Raw genomic sequence first — 21,363 nt, forward strand, 5'->3', positions numbered from 1 at the left:
AAAACATAAAAAATTATTAATTGAAATAAAAGAAAGTAATATGAATACTAGAATGGCAAGCATTTTTATATTGTATATATAAATTAATATAATTATTTACGTATTTGAGTTTATTAGTAAGCAAAATGCTTGTATGAATTTAAGGAATGACTGTAATTTTGCAACATATTTCCATATATATTCACAATAGACTTATTTTTTTGAATTTGGCCGCACTAAAACTTAAAACGTTACATTTTTTGTGAGTAAAACTTTATTTTGAAGATTTTAAAAACATTGTTGTTGATTTACATGGTATCTTTTGCAAGTTGAGGTTATTTTTTTGCTACTGTAGAAGAAAAAATTACGTCTAAAATTGTTGTAATTATCAGTCGACTAATACACATTCCCAAGGATTTCAAGCAGCTCTTCTCAAGTAAAATTTCAAAATAAAAGTATTTTTTTTTTTTTTGGAAAAAAAACTATAAACTAAAGTATATGTAAAAGCATAAGTTTAAAGTAAAACAAAAAAACTATTCTGCTTGATATGTAATAAAGCTTTATGAGCAAAAATGTAGACGTCAATATACGATGAATTCTCACTTGTCATTAGTATTGCGCTCGTACGTTCACAACGAAACTTGCTAAACTACTTTTGAACAGTTCGGACGGACAGACGGTAAAGTTGCACACTTTTAAAATAGCAAAGATTTATTTACTGCCTTGCAATTATAATTACAATAATTTGTAATTATGATTTCATTTTTATATAATACAACAGGTATATATGTTAATAGAAACTTTCATAACTAATTAACAAAACTGACTAAGGGTCAGTTGCCGAAATTAACACTGACTCTGAGCTTCAAATTTGGTAGGACACGAGTTCAATCCGTGGTACTTGCAGTATCAAAAAATTATTTACCAATAATTAAATTCAAGAATTTTTTCAAGACCACTGATGATAGGCATTTGGCAATACTTGAATTAGCTATATGGTCAGTCAACAATTCAGTTAATTAAAATAATATAAAAGAATTTTTATTGTTGTTGTTCACTGGTTTTGCGCGATTGTTAAATTTTGATTGAAATCTTAATAATATAAATTAAGCCTTCGCTTGCCTTTTGTGGTAAAAAACTGGTTCATTGTTGTGCTTTGGGTAGATTCAATTCCTGATACATGTAGTTAAAGAATTACAAGCGGACTATTAAGCCTTAGAATATTTCTGAAGACCATTGATAATGAACTTAAGCAATTTTCGCTCCAGCTCAATACAATTTATTAAAAGTGAATTTTTATTTCTTCACTATAAAACCTTTTCTATACAAAAACACTTATTATCGTATATGACATTAAATTATTTAAATATATAATAATAATAATAATAATAGTAGTAGTTTCAATCTAGTACATCATGCTACTACAATAACATGCAATATATAAATTAGTTTATATGTCTCACGTAAGTTGACATATAATGTATTGAAATCAATTATTCTCTGGAATTTAAAATTGACATACAGGATATAAAAATGTTTTTGACAGTCAATTTGAAATTGTTTAAAAAAGTTCTGCTCTGTTTTGTTGTAGTGCTATAATAACTTCTTCAATATTAGTTTTAATCGAACACTTTTAGTAAGTAAAAAACTTTTTATTTTTGTGTATTGTATTGCATAAACAGTTTTCAAATAATTAATAATATTAGATGACATTATATACTAAAGATTATTCTTCACTAAATGCTTTATTGTATAATTAGAATCTATACAATTATTCAACGCTAGTATTATAATGAATGCATACTTAAGTTAAGTAACCTTTTACTTAAGCATGATATAGATTATATTACATGTATGCAAATCAAGTATGTCGTGCTTCCAAATCGCAGTGTGTACATTCAAGTGTACATACCAAATTTTGGTCTACAGACATTTATGCGGTAAATTTACATCTTTGTTTCAAAGTGTATAGCAAAACGCATACTTGGTATGCATACATGTAGCATCGTCTATATTATCTTTTACAAAAGTATAAACGACTGATTTCACAGTTGTAACTTAAGTTTTAAAATTGGCTTATCTTACGACTGTGAAATCGGGCCTAAATTTCATTCAGAATTTGTTTGCATAATAAAAGGCACTAAGGTTTCTGTCAGCTAATAGCTGACCCTCAAATTTTAAAACTATTTATTTGTTATTTATGTTTATTAATCTTAAAAGTTATTTTAAGAAAGATTTGTTTAAGAAAGCTTACTCGAGTCCTAAAATGATTTTAAGAACCCTTAAATAATCCTTTCATACATCTTTTTATTTAATATTAATATTATTTAGTTTTGCTCATTATAGCTGCTAATAAGAATAAATAACCAAACAAAGTGCTTCCGTATAAATTAGTTTATTACCAATAAATCATCCCTTAAAAATAAATTTCCCACAAGGGAAATAATCAATATTTGTAATGTGTTATATGTTTCATGTTATATGTAAACAAGGAATAGCTGAGCTATAAATAATGGCACTGAAGAGGTAAATATATAATAAAATCTTTGTTTTCATTAATTGAATATGTATATGTATATGTATTGATATATATGACATGTATACAAATGATATAATATATGGATTATATATTTAATTTTTTTGTGTGATATATTAAGTGAAGTTCACAAAAATTCTATCAGCTGCATATATAAGCTCATTTAAAGTGAATGTTCACTCATTAATATAAATGAGGAAGTGCTTAAATGAGACAGTGTAAATGTACTATAATTTATTGAAATTGCACAAGTTATATTAATTATTGCAGTAATTATCTTTGTAATTATAATATTATCTTTTATTTATTTTTACTATAATAACACTTAATTTCGATTTTGTTTAAATATATCAAAATACTACATCATTTTAATTTGAAGGAGATTTTTGTAGTGAAGAATTGCAATTCAAATTAAGATTATTTGTACAATGTGAGTATACTATTAAATAAGTTTTACTTTAAACCATTTTTCGTATACTTAAACTACTGAATTAAAATTTTAGTGCAAATAAATGCTTTTAAGCGCTATGTACACATATTAAAAGTGTCTTTTAATATTACTTAACTAAACTAAATAAATTGTTTATAAAATTTATTTTAAGACAACTATATATTAACTTCATGATATATTCTACTGAAATGCAAAAATCATTTTATATAATATATATTAATAATTGTTCTTAATTAATTAATATATTTTAACTTTATAAAATGTTCTACACAACTACAAAAAAAAAATATTTAAGACTTTAAGACAAACCTGTACTAGATATTACAAGTACATAATCCACATATATTGTCTATACAATATTGAATTCACACATTGAAATCAATTTATACTCTCAAACGACTAAACACTAGCCTGTTTTATATAGATCGTGAAAATTATTTAATGGTTCTTAGAATCACTTTGGGACTCGTGTAAGCTGTCTTACATAATTTTTTTTTTAAATGTTTTGCTTCAATCTTATACGGGGTTTACATTACGAACTTTACTGGAGGAAAAATTCGATTGGAAATCGACTTTGAGTGCAAAGCCAGCAACCAAAGTCGATTTTGCTATATAAAAATAGGCACAACAAACTTCGAACTTTGATAGACTTTAAAAATAATATATTGCTAATGCCAAGTTAGCAATGTTGATGTGGAAGCTGGATTGTGATTTATTGACTTATAAAAATATTGAAATGATATTTATTTATTCTTTTTCTTGAACATATTTTCTATATTATGGAAGTTAAAATTTTTTATAATGAAATTTACTCTGGTTGAAGCTTGACTTTGATTTTAAATTTCACAATATCGTACTACTCTAGTTTTGTGTTCTTTACTGCCTTAATTAATTCTGTATTAGGAGTATTTGCGTGCAAATTGGTACCGTTTCTAGATTTTTCTAAAAATAAACTTTAATGTTTACATACAAATCGAAAAATTTTTAAAAATTCTATAAATAATATGCATTTCTGTTATTTCATTTTTTTAACAAAATAATAAAATTTTTGAATATTTAGCTTCCAGCTGATTGTTTATCAATATATTAAAAAATGTAACAATTATCAAAACAAAAATCCGAAACGATAATGTAAACGGTAAATCAACTTTAGCAAAGTTCGTAATGTAAACATATTATTAATTTAACAAATGTCGTTTTAAGACCGCTTGCGAGTTCGAGTAAATTGAGGTAAAATAAGTTAAAATTTCCCAGGGGTTTTTTTGTATTGCACTTATGTAAATATTTATTTATTCTGGTAAATACCAATATTCGTTACCATACCGACATAATTTACTATTTCCCTCAATTTACCATCAATTTACTTGAATTCGCACAAGGCCTAAATAATTTGAAACATATTTTATACACATTAACGTATAGTATATGTATATTATAAAGGTAATCTCAAATGCATCTCTTCCATTTTCAACTAATTTCCGTACATTTTTGAAAGTTGCAACTCTGCGTATCTGTGAATAATTTCGTAGTGAAATACTTACGTCACTTTCATCATTTTACTGAGGTGCAGTGATAATTAAATCATTGAAATGTTTTATTGAATTTAGGAAAAGTAAATATTTCATTTAAATTTAAAGTATAAAAAAAATTTGTTTATATATATATGAATATAAATATTTTTATGTAAAATTTTTTGTGAAACGGACAGCATAATTTTAATAAGTGAATGAAAAATGTGAGTGAAAACAAGATGGCGGACATTGATCGATACTTTTTTTTTACATATTTCTGCTCATTATTTTATATTTTGCTAATTGTATTTTTTTACATTTTTTTTAGTTTGAATACGTGTTCTAAGAATTAAATACATAAAAAAGGTAAGTTTAATATTCGTACGGACTTTGTGTGTGGTTTCGTGTACATGTTCAAGGACGTTTAAACGCATTGATTTTGAAATATAATGTCGAAGGCGTTATCCGCTGCTTCACTAATACCCCAACTGCAAGAAATGCAACAATCGCAACATCCATCTAACAATGGTATGGCGGTTAACAACCAAAATCAACAACAATGGCCCAATGGCTATGGTAATTCTTGGTATTCAAACCAAAATCCAGCATACCAACAGCAATACAGTCAATACTATCAGTACTATATGCGCACCATGCAGCAACAGCAACAGCAACCGTCGCAACAACAGCAACAACAGTTGCAACAATCTCTTCCAATGATGGTTGGTTCACTTAATGGGGTAAATCCAGCAAATATGCAACATGATAAAAATTTGCCGCCTCTACCAGCTGGTCCTCCACCACCATTGCCAAATACAACAGGGAAAAGTAATAATATACCGCAGTCGCAGGGTTCTAAAATATTTGGAGGTATACGCTTTAATTTAAATCAACAGAAGCGTTTGGCCAATGCACCAAATCCTTTACAAACTCCGGCTAATAATATACTCTTTAATAATACAAATAACAATAACGTTAATAACATCAATAACAACAACAATAATAATAATAACAACAATAATAATCTTAGTACCGGCAATAATAATGGAAAGAAAAAACGTAAACGTAATAAAAACAAAGGTAATCAACAGCAGTCACCACAAAAGCAAGCATATATACCACAAGAACAAACTCAAATGACACCTTCTATTACACCGACGCCTCCATTAGTAATGCAGCAACAAGAACAGTCACAAACTGTTAGTTTTAATAATTCTTTCGGTAGTAGACCGAGTAATGGTTTTATAAACACGTCAGTACCTCCTCCAATTGCTGTACCATTGCCACCAGACTTCACAAAGCCACCTCCTATGCTTCCTAACAACTTAGGTACAGGTAATGCAGTGAGCTCTGTTTCTTTAAATGCTTCTAGTCATGAAACGTCTAGTGTTGTCGAACACTATCAGCCTTCGCAACAAAATCAGAATTCAACAGGGTTTATAAAACCAAATCCCTTTAATAATCCAAATGACTCTTGGCCTGATTCTCTGAACAAGTATGTGCAGCGATGCTATGCTAAATGTTCAACAGATTTAGACAGAGATCAGATAGATATTTGTCTTAAAGGGAAAATCATTGCAGCTGCTAATCGTAATGAGTTATGGACACGAGATTGGGATAAAGAACCTGTACCTAGTGTACATAGTGAACGTAATCATATAAATTTACAGTTAAAGCCATTATCTTCCCAACCACTTCAACAGCAACAACAATTGCAACGCAAATCGACCCCTGATAAAAGTAATCAACACTTAAACAATGTATCACCACAAAGTCAGAAACACAAAGGCCTATCACGTAGATTAAATGCAAGGTTAGGACAACGTGGTTCATTTGGTGGTTTCCAGAAAAATGCTCGAATGTCTAGAAGTAGATCTCGGTAAGTATATGATATTTATATAGAATTTTAAAGTTTTTAACTGATAAAAATGTTTTTAATTTTTCATTATATACATAGATCGCCGGTTTCGTTTAATAAACGTACTTCACATTCTCGTAGTCCGTCGGGTAGTCCTCGGCGAAAGTCGCGTCGTAGTTCTAGTAATACGTCAAGCAGTCCACGCTCAACTGATAGTTATATACCCCTCACATCTAGTAAAAAAAATAAACATAATAAAAAAGGAAAACACAAAAATAAAAATGTTTCAAATACTTCATCTGTTAACAAATCTAAAGCGCCATTTTATTCTTCTTCGATTGGTGGAAATATTGAAGATGATAGTGCTCGTTTACAACAACGTGCAGCTCGTTTCTCTCAAAATAATTCAAAACAGATAATACCTAAGGTAGCAAGTTCTTTAAACGGTAATACACCTAACCATCAAAAGAGTTTACCTCATGTTAAAACTAAATTTAAAAATGCGCGCATCTGTATAGATATTGACGGTTCGGTTGGTGATAGCGGTTTAGATTTATTCGACTTACATATTGTAGGGACCTGTAGGGATTTAGAAAAATCGTTCCTGCGTTTAACTAAAGCACCATTACCATGTGAAGTACGGCCCATTGAGGTGTTGCCACATTCATTGGCTAACGTGAAGGAAAAATGGCGGAAAAATCAGGACTATTTTTATGCTTGCGATCAGCTTAAATCAATACGTCAGGATTTAACAGTAAAATTGAAAAACATTAATCCGTAAGATATGATCTAATCAGAATTATACATTTTACAGGTACAAGGTATACGAGACAAGTTTACTGTTGAGGTATACGAAACTCATGCACGAATTGCAATGGAAAAAGGTGACCACGAAGAGTTCAATCAGTGCCAAACACAATTGAAGATGCTTTATACTGAAGTTGAAGATTCGAATAAAAACGCAATTGAATTTACAGCGTACCGTATACTGTACTATATATTTACTAAAAATACGTTAGGTAAGTAGTACAATATGATGGGTAATTATTGATAAATATATTTTTAAAAAACACATTCTAAAAAACATATTTTAATATATGACTTCTCGACTATTAATTCAATTATGACGTTCCATATTAATTTTAAAACTAAAATTTAAACTAATTTTTTTTGTTGTTTTTAATTAATTTAAAATCATTATTACAGACACGTCTACTGTATTACGAACAATTACACAAGCTGATCGCGAGAATCCTGTAATTCAATTTGCTTTAGAATTTCGTAGTGCGTGGGCTTTGGGTAACTATTGTAAGATGTTTAAATTGTATTCAGCAGCTCCACTGATGGCAGGATATTTGGTTGATTGGTTCATTGAAAGAGAGCGCAAAGAAGCATTGAAAATTATTATAAAATCGTAAGTCTATCATAATAAACAATTTTTACAACCAAAATATAATTATGACAAAATTATATGTTTAAATCAATAATCAACTACCATAAACTAAAATATTTCTAACTTTGTCTCAATTTGTCTTTCTCGAGTTTCAATTGTTAGTTGACAAATATATTATAAATCATGCAACAAATAATGCCTCTTCAAACATAATAGTATTGAAATGTAACAATTAAAAATAAAAATATAATTAATTAATTCAATTATTGTGCAGCTACTTTATGACTTCGTTATAACAAATCAAGTGAATTTGTTAATAAAACTTTCACGCAAGTAACAAAACTCCAGAAAAATGTACGAACATAAAAGTCAAGTACGGCTTTGGGTCAGTTGGCTAATTAACGCTGACTCTGAGTTTCAAGTTTGGCAGGGTACGAGTTCAATTTTTGGTACTTGAAATCCCAAAAAATTATTTACGAATAATTAAATAAAATAAATAATTCCAAGACCACTGATGATGGGTATTTGGCAATACTTGAAACAGCGCTATGGTCAGCTCAATATTCAAATAATTAAAAATAATATTAAATAAAGTTTTGTTGTTGTAGTTTACTACTGTTCGAAAAACCTCTTTATCAAATATGTTAATTAAATAGGCAGGCGGTTTCGATCGACATAACTAAATAAAATAAAATATAATATTTATTTTTTAAAAAATTTTTTTTTTTTAATATATTTTATTTTTAATTTTTTTTGTTTTAAATTTATTTAGTTTTTAAATTTATTTTTTTTAAATATTTTGATCTATTTTTTATTTCGTTTTTTTTTTTTGATTATTTATTTATTTTGTTTGTTTGTTTTGTTTTCCCTTGTTTATTTTTTGTTTTTTATTATTTTGTTTGTTTTTTTTATTATTTATATATTGATATATATTGATTTTGTATATTGATGTATATTGATTTTATATGTATTGATTTTTTTATTTGTATTTTTTGGTTTGTTTTTTTATATGTATTTGTTTGTTTGGTTTTTTATATGTATTTTTTTGTTTTATATATATATACATTCTTTTTTAAATTTACATTATATATTTTTATTAAATTTATATTACATATATATTTCAGTTATACTACATATATATATTCCATAATATTTTATATATATTTATGTGAACATAGGTTTTTATAATAATTTTTAATGTACATATAAAACTTTTTTATTTTCAGATATCGACCCACTATTAGCATCGAATACGTTTCTGAGTCCTTAGCATTTGAAAGTATAGAAAAGTGTAAAGAGTGGTTACTTAGCTTAAATATACCACTTGTTGGACCGACAGAAGCACAAATCGATTGCAAATCTGCGCCATTATTGGTATAAATAAAAAAAATAATACATAATATATATTCAATCATATATCCAGAAATATTATGATTGGAGATATGGTATAGGGAAAATCAAAAACTCAAAATTATATGTGAATTAAATGTGGTAGAAACGTCTTTCCAAAGTGGATTATATTTTTTAATGAAAACTGAACAAAGTGAATTTCGTTATCAAAATTCATATATAAAACAAACCATCAATGCGCTCTCTCTCAATAATGAAAACCTACAAGATATTTTCTAAACTGAAATAATTAGAAAATGCAGTAAATTAAAATCAGTGTTAACACCTCTATGGGCTTTACTTTTTTATAACGAACTTTTTAGACAAACCAAGTGATTAATTAGTAAGAAGTTGATATTAGCAAAAATAGAAGAATATAGTGAAGTTAATGGACCTTGCCAGAGATCTAACAGAAAATAATACTGGACTTGAGAGTAAATGAAAATCCGAATATCGCTGTAATGTTACATACAAATGATCAAATCAATATATATATGTGTGTACATACATTATAAGTTATATAGACGTGCGTGTACATATGTATGCATATATAATGCATACATGGTTATAATGCATATAGTAATATATACATATGTGTATGTATGCATATCTGTTTGGTTATGAACTTTCTGTGTAAAAATTCAAAATAAGGTCGATGTGGATTGTTTCGTTATACAAGCAAGAAAAATAAATTCAAATCCATTAATATTAAAATTGATGAAAGTGCGTCTAAAAATTTAAATTTGAGGCTTTTTTATAAGAATTATATTATAAAAGAAATTCGTATAAAAAAAATTATTAAAAATGCGTGGCGTTCGGGCTGGAGTTAGGAGTGCACTGAATGAAATTCTGAATGGTTAAATCAATATCTTTTGCATGTTGAGCAAGGAGAGACCTTACGGATTCCATGATGAACAAATTTCAAAACAAAAAATTCTACTGTGCTTAGCGAAAACTAATATTGCATTGCGGTTGAACTATTAGGAAAGGAACTATTAGTTTGATAATATGAAATATGAAGTATTCCGAAGGACAAATGAAAATATGAATATTCAATAACTACACTAAATAAATACATAAAAGACGTAGAAGCATAGTTACGTTATGCAGCGTTAAAATTTCAACTGCATTTACAATAACGTAGAGTTGAAACTATTTTGAGCTGACAGAATGAAGGACTGTACCCTAGATGAAATGCTTATTTCAGAAAATCAAGTAACAGCGGAATTGTTGCAATTGCCTGTGTTGCTGTTTAACTTTAACAACTTCGCTGGACTTCTATTGGTGCTGTTCCAGATCATCTAAAGAATTATAAATATGCGTTTGCTTCTTGAAGCTAATGTAAATTTTAACTGCAGAAAAATTATATTGCATATAATTGCATATAAAAAACTTAATACTAACACAGAAAACAAAAAGTGAAAAAGTGAATCTTTTAAAATGATGTTATGAAACGAATTCATTTGAAACATAAGCCTAAACCTCACAAAAAACAAAAGAAAGAAATTCCCAAATGTTCCTTTATATGCTAACACATTTGTTTCTCTTTATTATGTCCTTAAATGAATTTATTATTATACATATAATTTAATCTACCTATTTCATTCTAATTTTAAATTTTGAACTATCATCCCTATTCTGAATATTCCCAGGGAATAAGTCACCCTATTCCCTCGAATAGAACTCCCTTATTCTGAATTGCTTGGGAAACAGTTGTTTTGGGAACAAAAAAAAAAAAAATTCAAATTGGTTTCGTTGCACTTTCGCAACTATAGCACTTTGTAACTATAAAGAATTGCGTATTATATGTTGAGTTAAATTTAAAAATCACATTATATATGTGTAGCACAAAATATCAAAAATGATATAATGAATACTTCATAAGTAAATAATAAAGATTTTTTATTTTTATTATTTTTTATTTTAATTATTTATATCATAATTTATTTTTTTTCCTGTAAACAATAAAATAAAGTAAAATATTTTATTTATTAATAGGAATTATTCTTCTATTTCTAAGCTCGATCTCTCTCTTTCTCTCTATCTTTTATTATAATAATAATTGTATTATAATAATAATTGTATTATAATAATAATTGTATTATAATAATAATTTCATTATAATAGTGATTTTATTATAATAATAATTTGAATACAATAATAATTTTAATATAATAATAATTTCATTATAATAATAATAATTCTATTATAATAATAATAATTCTATTATAATAATAATTCTATTATAATAATAATTGTATTATGATAATAATTTCATTATAATAATAATTTTATTTTAAAAATAATTGTATTATTATAATAATTTCATTATAATAATAATTTGATCACAATATTAATTTTATTATAATAATAATTTTTTTATAATAATAATTTCATTATAATAATAATTTTATTATAATAATAATTTTATTATAATAATAATTGTATTATAATAATAATTTCATTATAATAATCATTTCATTATAATAATAATTTTATTATAAAAATAATTTTATTATAAAAATAATTTTGTTATAATAATAATTTCATTATAATAATAATAATTTCATTATAATAATAATTAAATTATAAAATAATTTTATTATAAAATAATTTTTGTTATAAAAATAATTTCATTTAAAATATTATATATAATAATAATTTTATTATAAAAATAATTTTATTATAAAAATAATTTTGTTATAATAATAATTTCATTATAATAATAATAATTTCATTATAATAATAATTTCATTATAATAATAATTTTATTATAAAAATAATTTTATTATAAAAATAATTTTGTTATAATAATAATTTCATTATAATAATAATAATTTCATTATAATAATAATTTCATTATAATAATAATTTTATTATAAAAATAATTTTATTATAAAAATAATTTTGTTATAATAATAATTTCATTATAATAATAATAATTTCATTATAATAATAATAATTTCATTATAATAATAATTTTATTATAAAAATAATGTTATTATAATAATAATTTTATTATAACAATAATTTTATTATAATAATAATTTTATTATAAAAATAATTTTATTATAATAATAGTTTTATTAAAATGTATTCAAAAATCTGATTATAAGTTGCTTACATATTAGTTTTAAACTTGTTAACTCTTTTTTTTTTTTTGAACTTATTTCCCACACAATTTGCTTAGGAAAAATTTTGTGCTAAATAGGGAAAAAATTTCCATTCCCATTTAATTCGGAATAATGGAATTGGGAATAGGAAACAAAACTTCCATTTCAATGTGATTCAGAATAGGGGTGTATATCTTCGTATACTCTAGTTTAATAGAGTATCTTAATAAGTTTTAAACAGAATTTACAATTTTATGCATCAGAACAATTAATATTAAAAAGCTTCTTCAGTTCATTATTTTTGTTTGTAACAAAAATTTATGTAATTAAAAAAAATTTTAAATGATTTTTGTTTTTTAAAATGAGTTATTATGTAACTCATATACTAATATGTTTTTATCTTTTTATAAATTTTGCTGAGAGTAGAAAATATTATTTGCCGCTGTGATTGTTAAACACGCTGAAATGCCAGTTACTCGGGTGGGCCAGAATTTAGCAGTAAGCAGCAGTTACCAGTTACCAGTTATCAACAATTATCGGTTACCAGCTACCAGTTTAAGGTCCAAACTGTCTAGTTAACTACAACAATAATCCATAATCAATAATGACACAAGATTTTGGTATATAGCAATTCGGAAAATCTTCTCCCAAGTAAGCAGTGGAAAGTTATGGCTGTCCTACAATAGTAAGCAACAATAGTAAGCAACAATAGTAAGCAACAATAGTAAGCAACAATAAAAGCAAATTGAACATTTTATGTAAAAAAATAAAAAAAAGTTAAAATCGTAATCGTACATATTTTCTACATATATAAAATGTATAGTTGTATTAAGAGAAATTAAATCTATAATGGTAATTGAACTTCTATGAATATCGTGTAAAAAGTTATATGAGCATCTTATATTAGGTTAGTTAAGAAGTTATAGTAATAATTATAGAATAACTAGTTTGTAAGTGTTTTATTAAGATACGTTTCGTAATTTGTTATTTAAGTTTTAACACATATAAACCTAAAATGTCATACTCAATTTTATGAAATATAGTATGATTTTATTTTCAGAAAGTTCAAATGGCGTTTAACAAATTTAATAAACGCTAAAATAAATAAATAAACAAAAAACAAATTTTTTTTTTTTATATATATAATATTTCAATTTGATTTCTGGCTGAACATACAACTACTATGGTTCCCTACTTTTCGAAACCTCTGTACTAAATTGTAAAACCGAAATTTAAATCAATATATATAATACATTTTTTTTATTATATTTATCTATCTAGACTGATTTCGATGTTATTAATATGTAGTACTCTTATTGTGTAATAGCCCGCGGGCATCTGTAAAGCAGATGAAATAATAAATAATATGAAATAATTCCTTTCATGACAAATACATTAGCTACGATGTAGATAGCTAATGGCTGTGTAAGACCCAGATGGGGTCGGAAACAAAAGCGCTCCATCATAGAGGGTAGAGCTGCAGTTGGGGCACACTTTGGCAATTGATGCGTTTATGAGTGATTACCGTTTAGTACATGGCTACATTTTGATCACAACTGCGCTAGGATAGTTATGGGAGAGACGTCGTTCTTCCTGGGGAATGTTAGGCAGGTGCATTTTGAGAATTTTGTTGCACTACAATGTGGTTGCGGAGAGGGTACTACTGCGTTTGTGTGAAGGCTTATAAGATATCGTTAATTTTCAATCTTACTGATGCTAACTCCATTCCAATAGAATATGTATTGATATATATCCTGGAGGTAGAGCTCTACTAAACATGACGTTATAGGGATGTCGATATGTGCGGCACGCAAGCAGATATTACTTGGTCAGCATTTTGAATTTATCTTAGTAGTCCTGTGGTTTTCATAAAAGATCAAAGTTAAATAATAAATATATTGACCATAAAAAATTAAGCATTATTGAGAACTAGAAAATCAACATTTATTTATAGAAATTTGGAGAAGTGTTTTTTTAAACTAATAAGTGTTTTATAAATCTGCATCCCAAAGTATCCTAGTCATTGTCTTGGTACTACCATGGGTTCACAAGCTTACAACTTGTGATTCTGAAATTTTTTTTACGATATTGCCAGCAAATCCTCACCTTAAAAATTGTACTTAACGTCAGAAATTGCTTTAAACTTTATAAAGTAATTGTAATTCAAATTTATTTTAAAACAAATAGTTTTTAAATTTGAACAATACATTATGACATTATGTTGCAACGATATAATTTTACTCCTCTACCCCATACTAATAAAGATGAACTAGTTACTGTTCATACGGCACCATCATATTGATCTTTGAATAATGTCTACTACATCTTCATACTAGACATCGAAAAGTCTCATAACGACACAACAATGACATACGGAAAGTAGATTGATATGGCAATCAGTTTAGTTTACTAACTCACCTAAATTCTCAGGGTCCACTGTGATACTTCTGATTTAAGCTTATATGATATACTATAATAATAGGCCAGCTGGCAGATAATCGATTAATGCTAATCATTTTCTATTTATAAACTGTCTGTAGTCACGTATACAATAGACATAAGAACACTATATGTTGAGTATTAACTAGAGTTACTCCAGTACTTAAACGTTTTGCTAAGGAACTACTATGTGTACAAACTTCAACGCTTATCTTATGTTGCTTAAATCGTTCAAACAAGACATGAGACATTTTCAAACAATTGTTTTTGAGTTTGAGGCCAATAATCCAATAATGAAATAGTAATAAAAAATATTAAATCAACTGGCACCCATAGATCATTGGGTTCTTTAATATTCTAGTTGGGGGCGTAGTAAATAGAGCCGCATTTAATTACATGAGGTACTTATACCGCGTCCACCAAGTAAACTCAAAATAGAAATGCTGAATGAATTAACTGGTGTATTATTAAATCTAAATATTTCTAGTAATCCGAGGTATTCACATTGTTCCCCAACTTTTGACACTGGACGAAAAAAGAACTAAAAAAAGGATTAAAGCATGTTAAGTAGCATAAAGCATATAGTAATATGATTAGATAAATGAAAACACACACGTTGTTATCATTGGTAGGATCATAGTAATTATGGTATTAAAAGTAATTACGAACTATGAGATCTAATGTACTATCCAAGTTCCTTGAACTAACCGCTTACCGTTTAGATTATGTTTATTTCCAAGCCTGGTGCGTAACTTGGTTGCAAACCAATCAAAGCCGAAAAAAAGTGCACCATTCGTTTCTTAGATATCGCAAGATACAAGCATGGGAGATATTTCAATACTTTCTTTCACAACATCTGAACATGTTGGTGTCCATTTTTAAAATAGGGGTGAGAGTCGTAGTAGTATTTTTAGTTATCAAACGTGTGATTAATGTAGATTCAGATATATAAAGACTAAAAAAACCTCCCTTTTTGTAGCACTGTGACATTTTCAAAATTTTTGGATAAAATGTCCCAATATTATAAAAGGTTATCGTTGTGTTGTGGATCTTGAAAAAATGCTGAAGAATTTCCAATCAGTATATCTTGGTTTTATAAGTTCTTATTGAAATATATATTATACTTTTATCTTTAGAGTTCATATAAAAAATTTGTATAAAGATAAAAAATTAATTAAGAATTTAGCCATATCCGGCGGTGTGAATCGCTACACATTTCGTTTTCTCCATGTAGGCTTTTGTGTTCAAATTATATATCAATCAACAAAATTCTTGATATCTTGGTTTAAAAATTTTCTTAGTATTTACTGATAAAAAAAGTCCACGTTTCAAAATGTCGAGAAACGTGGAAGAATATCAGGTGTCAAGTTCTAGTAACAAAAATAGAGATACTGTTGCAGAAGAGGCATTAAGCAGTGATGACAATCCAACATGTAGCTCAAAGTCTGCTAATGAATATTTATCTTGTAAAAAATGGGACAATTCTAGTACATGTTGTGCGAATAAACCTGAAGGAAAATGTGCGATTTGTCGAAATTTGTTATCGGATTTATGTAACGAATGTCAGGCACAAATGGTTACTATTGATGATTACAAATGCTTTGTAGTATGGGGTAAGTGTAATCATGCGTTCCATTGGCACTGCATATTGCCTTGGCTGGAGAAGAATTCTATTTGCCCGGTAGATCAGCAGGAATGGCAGACTAAAAAAGTTAGCAACGCAAGCGATGTATGTAAAGTTTATAAAAAATTTATTAAATATTTTAATCAAAATAATTTATTTCATATTAATTTATTTACAGAAATTATGAACCATGGTTCTAGCAAATACCCTAATTATCCAACCAAGTTTACATAAAACACTGACACGAAAATTATTCTTAGTGTTGCCTTAAATAGTTCACTGTTCAAATCACATTGTTAAAATTAAAAAATTAATCCGTTTTTAATACATCTTTTTCAAATATAAACAGTATACATTTTTTAAACTTTTCCTGAATTATTCGATCAATTGTCTTTACAAGACAAAAAGCTCTACCATTAAGCCTCTATCATTTACACAGGCGGATAAATGAGCATGGGTTCGTATATGTAAAATTTTAAAATTTTTTTCTAGAGAAACTAGGTTGTTTATTTAAAAGAAGGTTCTCATAAAAGAAATTTCATCTAAATTGTAGGTGATGACGTCAATAAGTGCACCGTGAGGCGCGTTTCTGGTAAATTGGATTGTAATCCAGTTTCTATTCAAATATTACTAAATATTACTGGTTTCATCTAAGCTTCTTTTGGAACTGAATCACCATAAGGACTGGAAAAATCACACGCGTTTCAGTTACCAACTAAAATCATTTGTCTTTTATTAAGCAGTAATCATGATGCCTGGGATTTGTAATTTTTATTAGTTTCCTTTTAGATCATTGAGCTTTTTACTATTTAACGCTCTAGCCCTGTTAAAATATGTGACTTATACATATTAATTTTGTTTTGTTTTAGTTTGCTCAGTTTCGGTATCTTTCGAAGAATATTTAATCCCTGCTCATTTGTTGAAACTCAATATAACTTTCGAAATTTTCAGTCAATTTTTGGATTATAAAAAATATAATTATAAGTTAAAAAAAAGCTTATCTGGTGTAATCCATTATACTTAACCAGATAAGGTATTCGTATTGAAGTCGTCTTAACATCATGTCTCTTAAAATATTTGAACTATGTTCAGCTTTCATTTCTATATAATCCTCTATAATTCGAAAATATATATCAAAGAAGTAGGGGAATATATAAAGGGTTTTCGATTGAACAGTATAGATAACAGGTTTCCAATTTATAATAGAAAATAATAACAAAACGGTACATTAAGAAATGAAATCCTTTTTATTTCGTGGACTTTTGAACTTTTCGTCTATGAAAATTCGTAGCTGCAGACTAATGTAATCTGAAGGGCTAGAGAATTACAGAAACTGTATTGAATTTCGTTATGTGTAAATACTTGTATACACTAAATTACTTAATCAGTCACTTAAAGTGCTCATACCCGTTTTTATGCCAGTAGTGTCTATCTTTTATTCAATTTAGAAAACAATTACCTGCTAGGTTATGAAATGAGTCTCAATAAATTCAAAAACGCATTACGGAAACCAAGGTTTTAACCTATATTCTCATAACCACTGGTCTACTAAGTCTTCTAAGATTTCTAATACTAAAATGGAGTATTGTTTAATTTTATTCATCACTTTCTGGAGTTCACTACTGTTCTGGAGTTCTAGTTTACTAGCAAAAACTAAGTTTTTACTATTTATATAGCTTACATCAATCTTTAATTTTTATTCCAAACTCGGACAGAATTAGTTGAGGAAGGCATATTAATGAAGTAAGTTTCTTTTATATAAACTACTGCTTTTATATAAACTATTAAAATTAATTTCAAAAAGATTGGTCGTAGGACTTTGATTTCTAGAGTTTTTGGCTGGCTCATAAACTAATAAGTACTATCGCTCGTTTCCATAGTTTCTCAGTTCGTTCATCACATGTGCTTTTAATAGATTTTGGATGATGTATATATTCATCTATCGTGCATATATTATGTAAATTTTTATGCATATTTATAACAATTACTCATGTTTCAAATAATATTCAAATACTTTGTTAGTCAGTAAAATAAGATCAATTTTATCTATATAAAAATGAAAGAAGTCTGAAACTTCACCAAATAAATTCGATTAATTTCAAGTATTTCAATTGGACTGACAAAAGTGAATATTTATTTATAGTTTGGACGCAGCGCTTGAACGGAATATTTATTTTGACCAATTAAAAAAACTCTCAAAACTGAATTTCGAAAAAATACGGACTAAGAGAATAATTAAAAGATGAAAGGCACCATAATAAAAGTATCAGAAATATAACACCTACAAGATTCTTAAGAGAAGACTTTTTGAAATATTTTCTGATTAATTAATCTGATTAATCTGATTAATTAAGTTGTTTCGAAAACTACACTAATTCAGAATAAATAGGTCATTTTATTCAAACACAGTATAATGTTTAATATACACAACGTATTCACTGCAGAGAAAAACATTTTATCGGCGATGTGGTAGTGGACATACAGTTTATAGATTTAATTCGAAAGGACTTAGGCTTCACATGGCAAAGTTAAGAGACTGGAGAGAATTTGGCCATTCTGGAGTTTATTTTAAAATAGATTAAGTATAATTCAAAATTAATTATTCAATTCAGTTTAAAAATATTTCCTCTTAAGAGAATATTGAAAACAATCTATTTACTTTCATAAATTTTTCTTAAAAAATTCAATGTTTGATAACCCATTGTTATCAATAGGTGACATTATTCAGAAAATTTAGAAAATTCGGAAAACTTAAATTTGGGTTTAGATAGAATTTAATGTATAAAGTATGCTTTGAAATATTAAAAACAATCATATGGTATACCAAATATTTTATTTTTTATTTAAACTTATTGTGGAATGTTCGTATTTTGTTGGAACATTTTGTCTAAATTTTTTTGTTTCATATTGAGTAAGTCAGTATTTTATTTAATACAATAATCGCATTAAACTATTACGTTATGACAACATGGCTGGTGTTATAATCACAAAGATCTTAAAAGATGCGAAGCAACCACTTACCAATCAACCCAGAGGGAGATTATCGCGAAAGTGGCGCTTATGAAAGGAGTAAGTTATAAGTTTAAGAGATGGAATTATTAATTAACTATTAACTACCTAGGAGCTAGAAACCCTCCATTTTGTTGACCTATAGCTTAAAATCGCATTTGACATATTTTCTTTGACAAAATAAAATTTTTTGACATTTTCACAAATTTCAAAAATTTTTTTTCAAATATCAAATATTTTCTTAAATATTTTGTTATCCTTTTTTCATAACTGTTTAATATTCATTTAATATAATTTAATATGTGATGAATATGCACTGAGTATATATAGGAGTTATCACCCTAAAGCAAATATAGTATTATGAGACATTTTACGATATTGGAGGTGTCGTTGGAAACTCTTTCTATTCATATTCTTTCAAGTATGTCATCAATTTTTCAGAGTTTCATAACCAAGTTCAACAAAAGGTTAATAAAATATTAATCTCTGAATCCATGTGATATCATTAATAGCATGCGTATGCTCATATCAGACTTAATTCCAAGACAATAGTAATTGAAATAGTTGCGCTTGTGAACAAACTACAATACAACCTAATCAGTCTATTTTTCTCTAACTGATGATTTTTCTAGTTTAAATTCAATCGACTTCTGCAACTTCTGTGGGGCTGTTCATATTTTCATATTTTCTCTTAACAAGTGGGATAAATAATCAATAGTTGTCAACACATTTGATCTCATGTAGAAAAGTTCTAGAAATGTTATAGTAAAAATAAAGACATCAATGTGATGCTAACGCAAGTTCGACGCCATCTTGTAGCATTTGATGAATACATTAAACAAATATAATATATTTCTATAATATAGAAATCTTTTCTGCTTTGAGCAACAATTTCCCGACAACTATTATATAGACAGCTTCAAGGAAAGTTAATATTTACACATTTTCTTTTTTGAGTTTGTTTTTGATACATTAATTCGGAAGTCACCCAATCCGAAAATATTAACTGCATAATCAATATTCTAATATATTTCAAACACAGCAGTTCTGAGATGTGCAGTGTTGAACCTTCTAGAATTAATTTTTCTAAATTTTCTATTAAATTAGAATCTAAGTGTTCGGCAATGAAGTCCACAATCATATCAGGTTCCCTTTAAAGATGCAGTGATATTTTGTCACAGACTACGACTTACTATATGTAACAACAATGCCAATATGTCCAAATGCTATTGTAAGTCTGATATGCAAGCATAAAAAATACAGGAATACGAGTATGTTGTGGTTGCAAATATTCTCATATATATTAACCGATTTATTTAACCATTATTTATATTATACATCTTTAATTGTAAATCTATTATTAATGCTTTTGAAAAAATATTAATTAGATAAGCATAAAAGCGTGTAAAGATGAAGTTGTAAATGCTATCTTAGCTGGAACGGAACGTGGATACATTCAGAGAATATATCAAAATAAATATAAGATCGCAATGAAACAATCAATGATGAATTTGTTATCGGAAGCAACTCCAAAACGACGAGTCCTCAAGAAAAGACCAACTTTGGGCGCCTTGATGTCTCGAAGACGGAAGTCTCCGGTAAAAAGCAGACCCAAAAAGGATAAGGTTATTGCGGAAAGCCAAAAAGAATTGGGGATGAAAGGCGCCAAACGAAAGCCATTGGTAAAAAATTCGCCTAGAAAACGACAACAATCTGGAAGAAAGAAGGCTCTGTCAAAGAATTTGAAGATAAGTAAAAAAAAAAAAATCATGCCAAAAAGAAGAAATACTTAAACGTGTTCTAATGAAATCTGAAATACCTAAAATTATAAAAATCTTGGTGTATGAATTTCTGGATCCGTTTCTACTATATGAAGAATGTGAATGTCTTGTCATGAATGTGAACGACTTTAAATAAATAAAAAATTAAAAGGTGAATTTCGAAAATATGTGATAGAGAGAACCAACTCAATTTCGTTAATTCTCAAAAAAGGTCAACTCAAAATTAATCTCTTTAACTAATAAATGGATATTGAATGCATTCAAGGAATTTATATATTTA

At 27.1% G+C, this 21,363-nt stretch overlaps 3 protein-coding genes across 5 annotated transcripts; all 3 read left to right on the forward strand.

Moving 5' to 3' along the window:
• Positions 1–1,554: 1,554 nt before the first annotated feature.
• On the forward strand, positions 1,555–10,977 carry LOC119687216 (leukocyte receptor cluster member 8 homolog). 3 transcript variants are annotated; one of them, XM_038101471.1, is made up of 7 exons: positions 4,662–4,701; positions 4,806–6,356; positions 6,435–6,781; positions 6,854–7,089; positions 7,150–7,354; positions 7,542–7,749; positions 8,955–10,977. In XM_038101471.1, exons 2-7 carry the CDS (start codon positions 4,927–4,929, stop codon positions 9,106–9,108), a joined length of 2,580 nt encoding a protein of 859 aa, XP_037957399.1. In that variant the 5' UTR covers positions 4,662–4,701; positions 4,806–4,926; the 3' UTR covers positions 9,109–10,977. The 3 variants fall into 3 exon arrangements, with proteins under 3 accessions (XP_037957398.1, XP_037957399.1, XP_037957397.1); XM_038101470.1 differs by lacking the exon at positions 4,662–4,701 and adding an exon at positions 1,555–1,615 and having other exon boundaries at positions 6,435–7,089; XM_038101469.1 differs by having other exon boundaries at positions 6,435–7,089.
• A 4,855-nt stretch (positions 10,978–15,832) lies between these two features.
• Positions 15,833–16,618, forward strand: LOC119661908 (RING-box protein 1A-like). The gene is made up of 2 exons (XM_038071419.1): positions 15,833–16,398; positions 16,472–16,618. Exons 1-2 carry the CDS (start codon positions 16,003–16,005, stop codon positions 16,478–16,480), a joined length of 405 nt encoding a protein of 134 aa, XP_037927347.1. The 5' UTR covers positions 15,833–16,002; the 3' UTR covers positions 16,481–16,618.
• Positions 16,619–19,153: 2,535 nt separating this feature from the next.
• Positions 19,154–21,363, forward strand: LOC119689915. Its single transcript, XM_038104849.1, has 2 exons — positions 19,154–19,362; positions 20,691–21,363. Exons 1-2 carry the CDS (start codon positions 19,354–19,356, stop codon positions 21,093–21,095), a joined length of 414 nt encoding a protein of 137 aa, XP_037960777.1. The 5' UTR covers positions 19,154–19,353; the 3' UTR covers positions 21,096–21,363.

This window comes from Teleopsis dalmanni, chromosome X, assembly GCF_002237135.1.
Source record: "Teleopsis dalmanni isolate 2A chromosome X, ASM223713v2, whole genome shotgun sequence".
NCBI lineage: Eukaryota > Metazoa > Arthropoda > Insecta > Diptera > Diopsidae > Teleopsis > Teleopsis dalmanni.

Coding starts and splice junctions, on each gene's coding strand:
- LOC119687216 (XM_038101470.1), top strand. CDS start 4,927: ATGTCGAAGGCGTTATCCGCTGCTTCACTAATACCCCAACTGCAAGAA. Junction 7,090..7,149: donor CAATACGTCAGGATTTAACA/GTAAAATTGAAA, acceptor TACATTTTACAG/GTACAAGGTATACGAGACAA. Junction 7,355..7,541: donor ATTTACTAAAAATACGTTAG/GTAAGTAGTACA, acceptor TCATTATTACAG/ACACGTCTACTGTATTACGA.
- LOC119661908 (XM_038071419.1), top strand. CDS start 16,003: ATGTCGAGAAACGTGGAAGAATATCAGGTGTCAAGTTCTAGTAACAAA.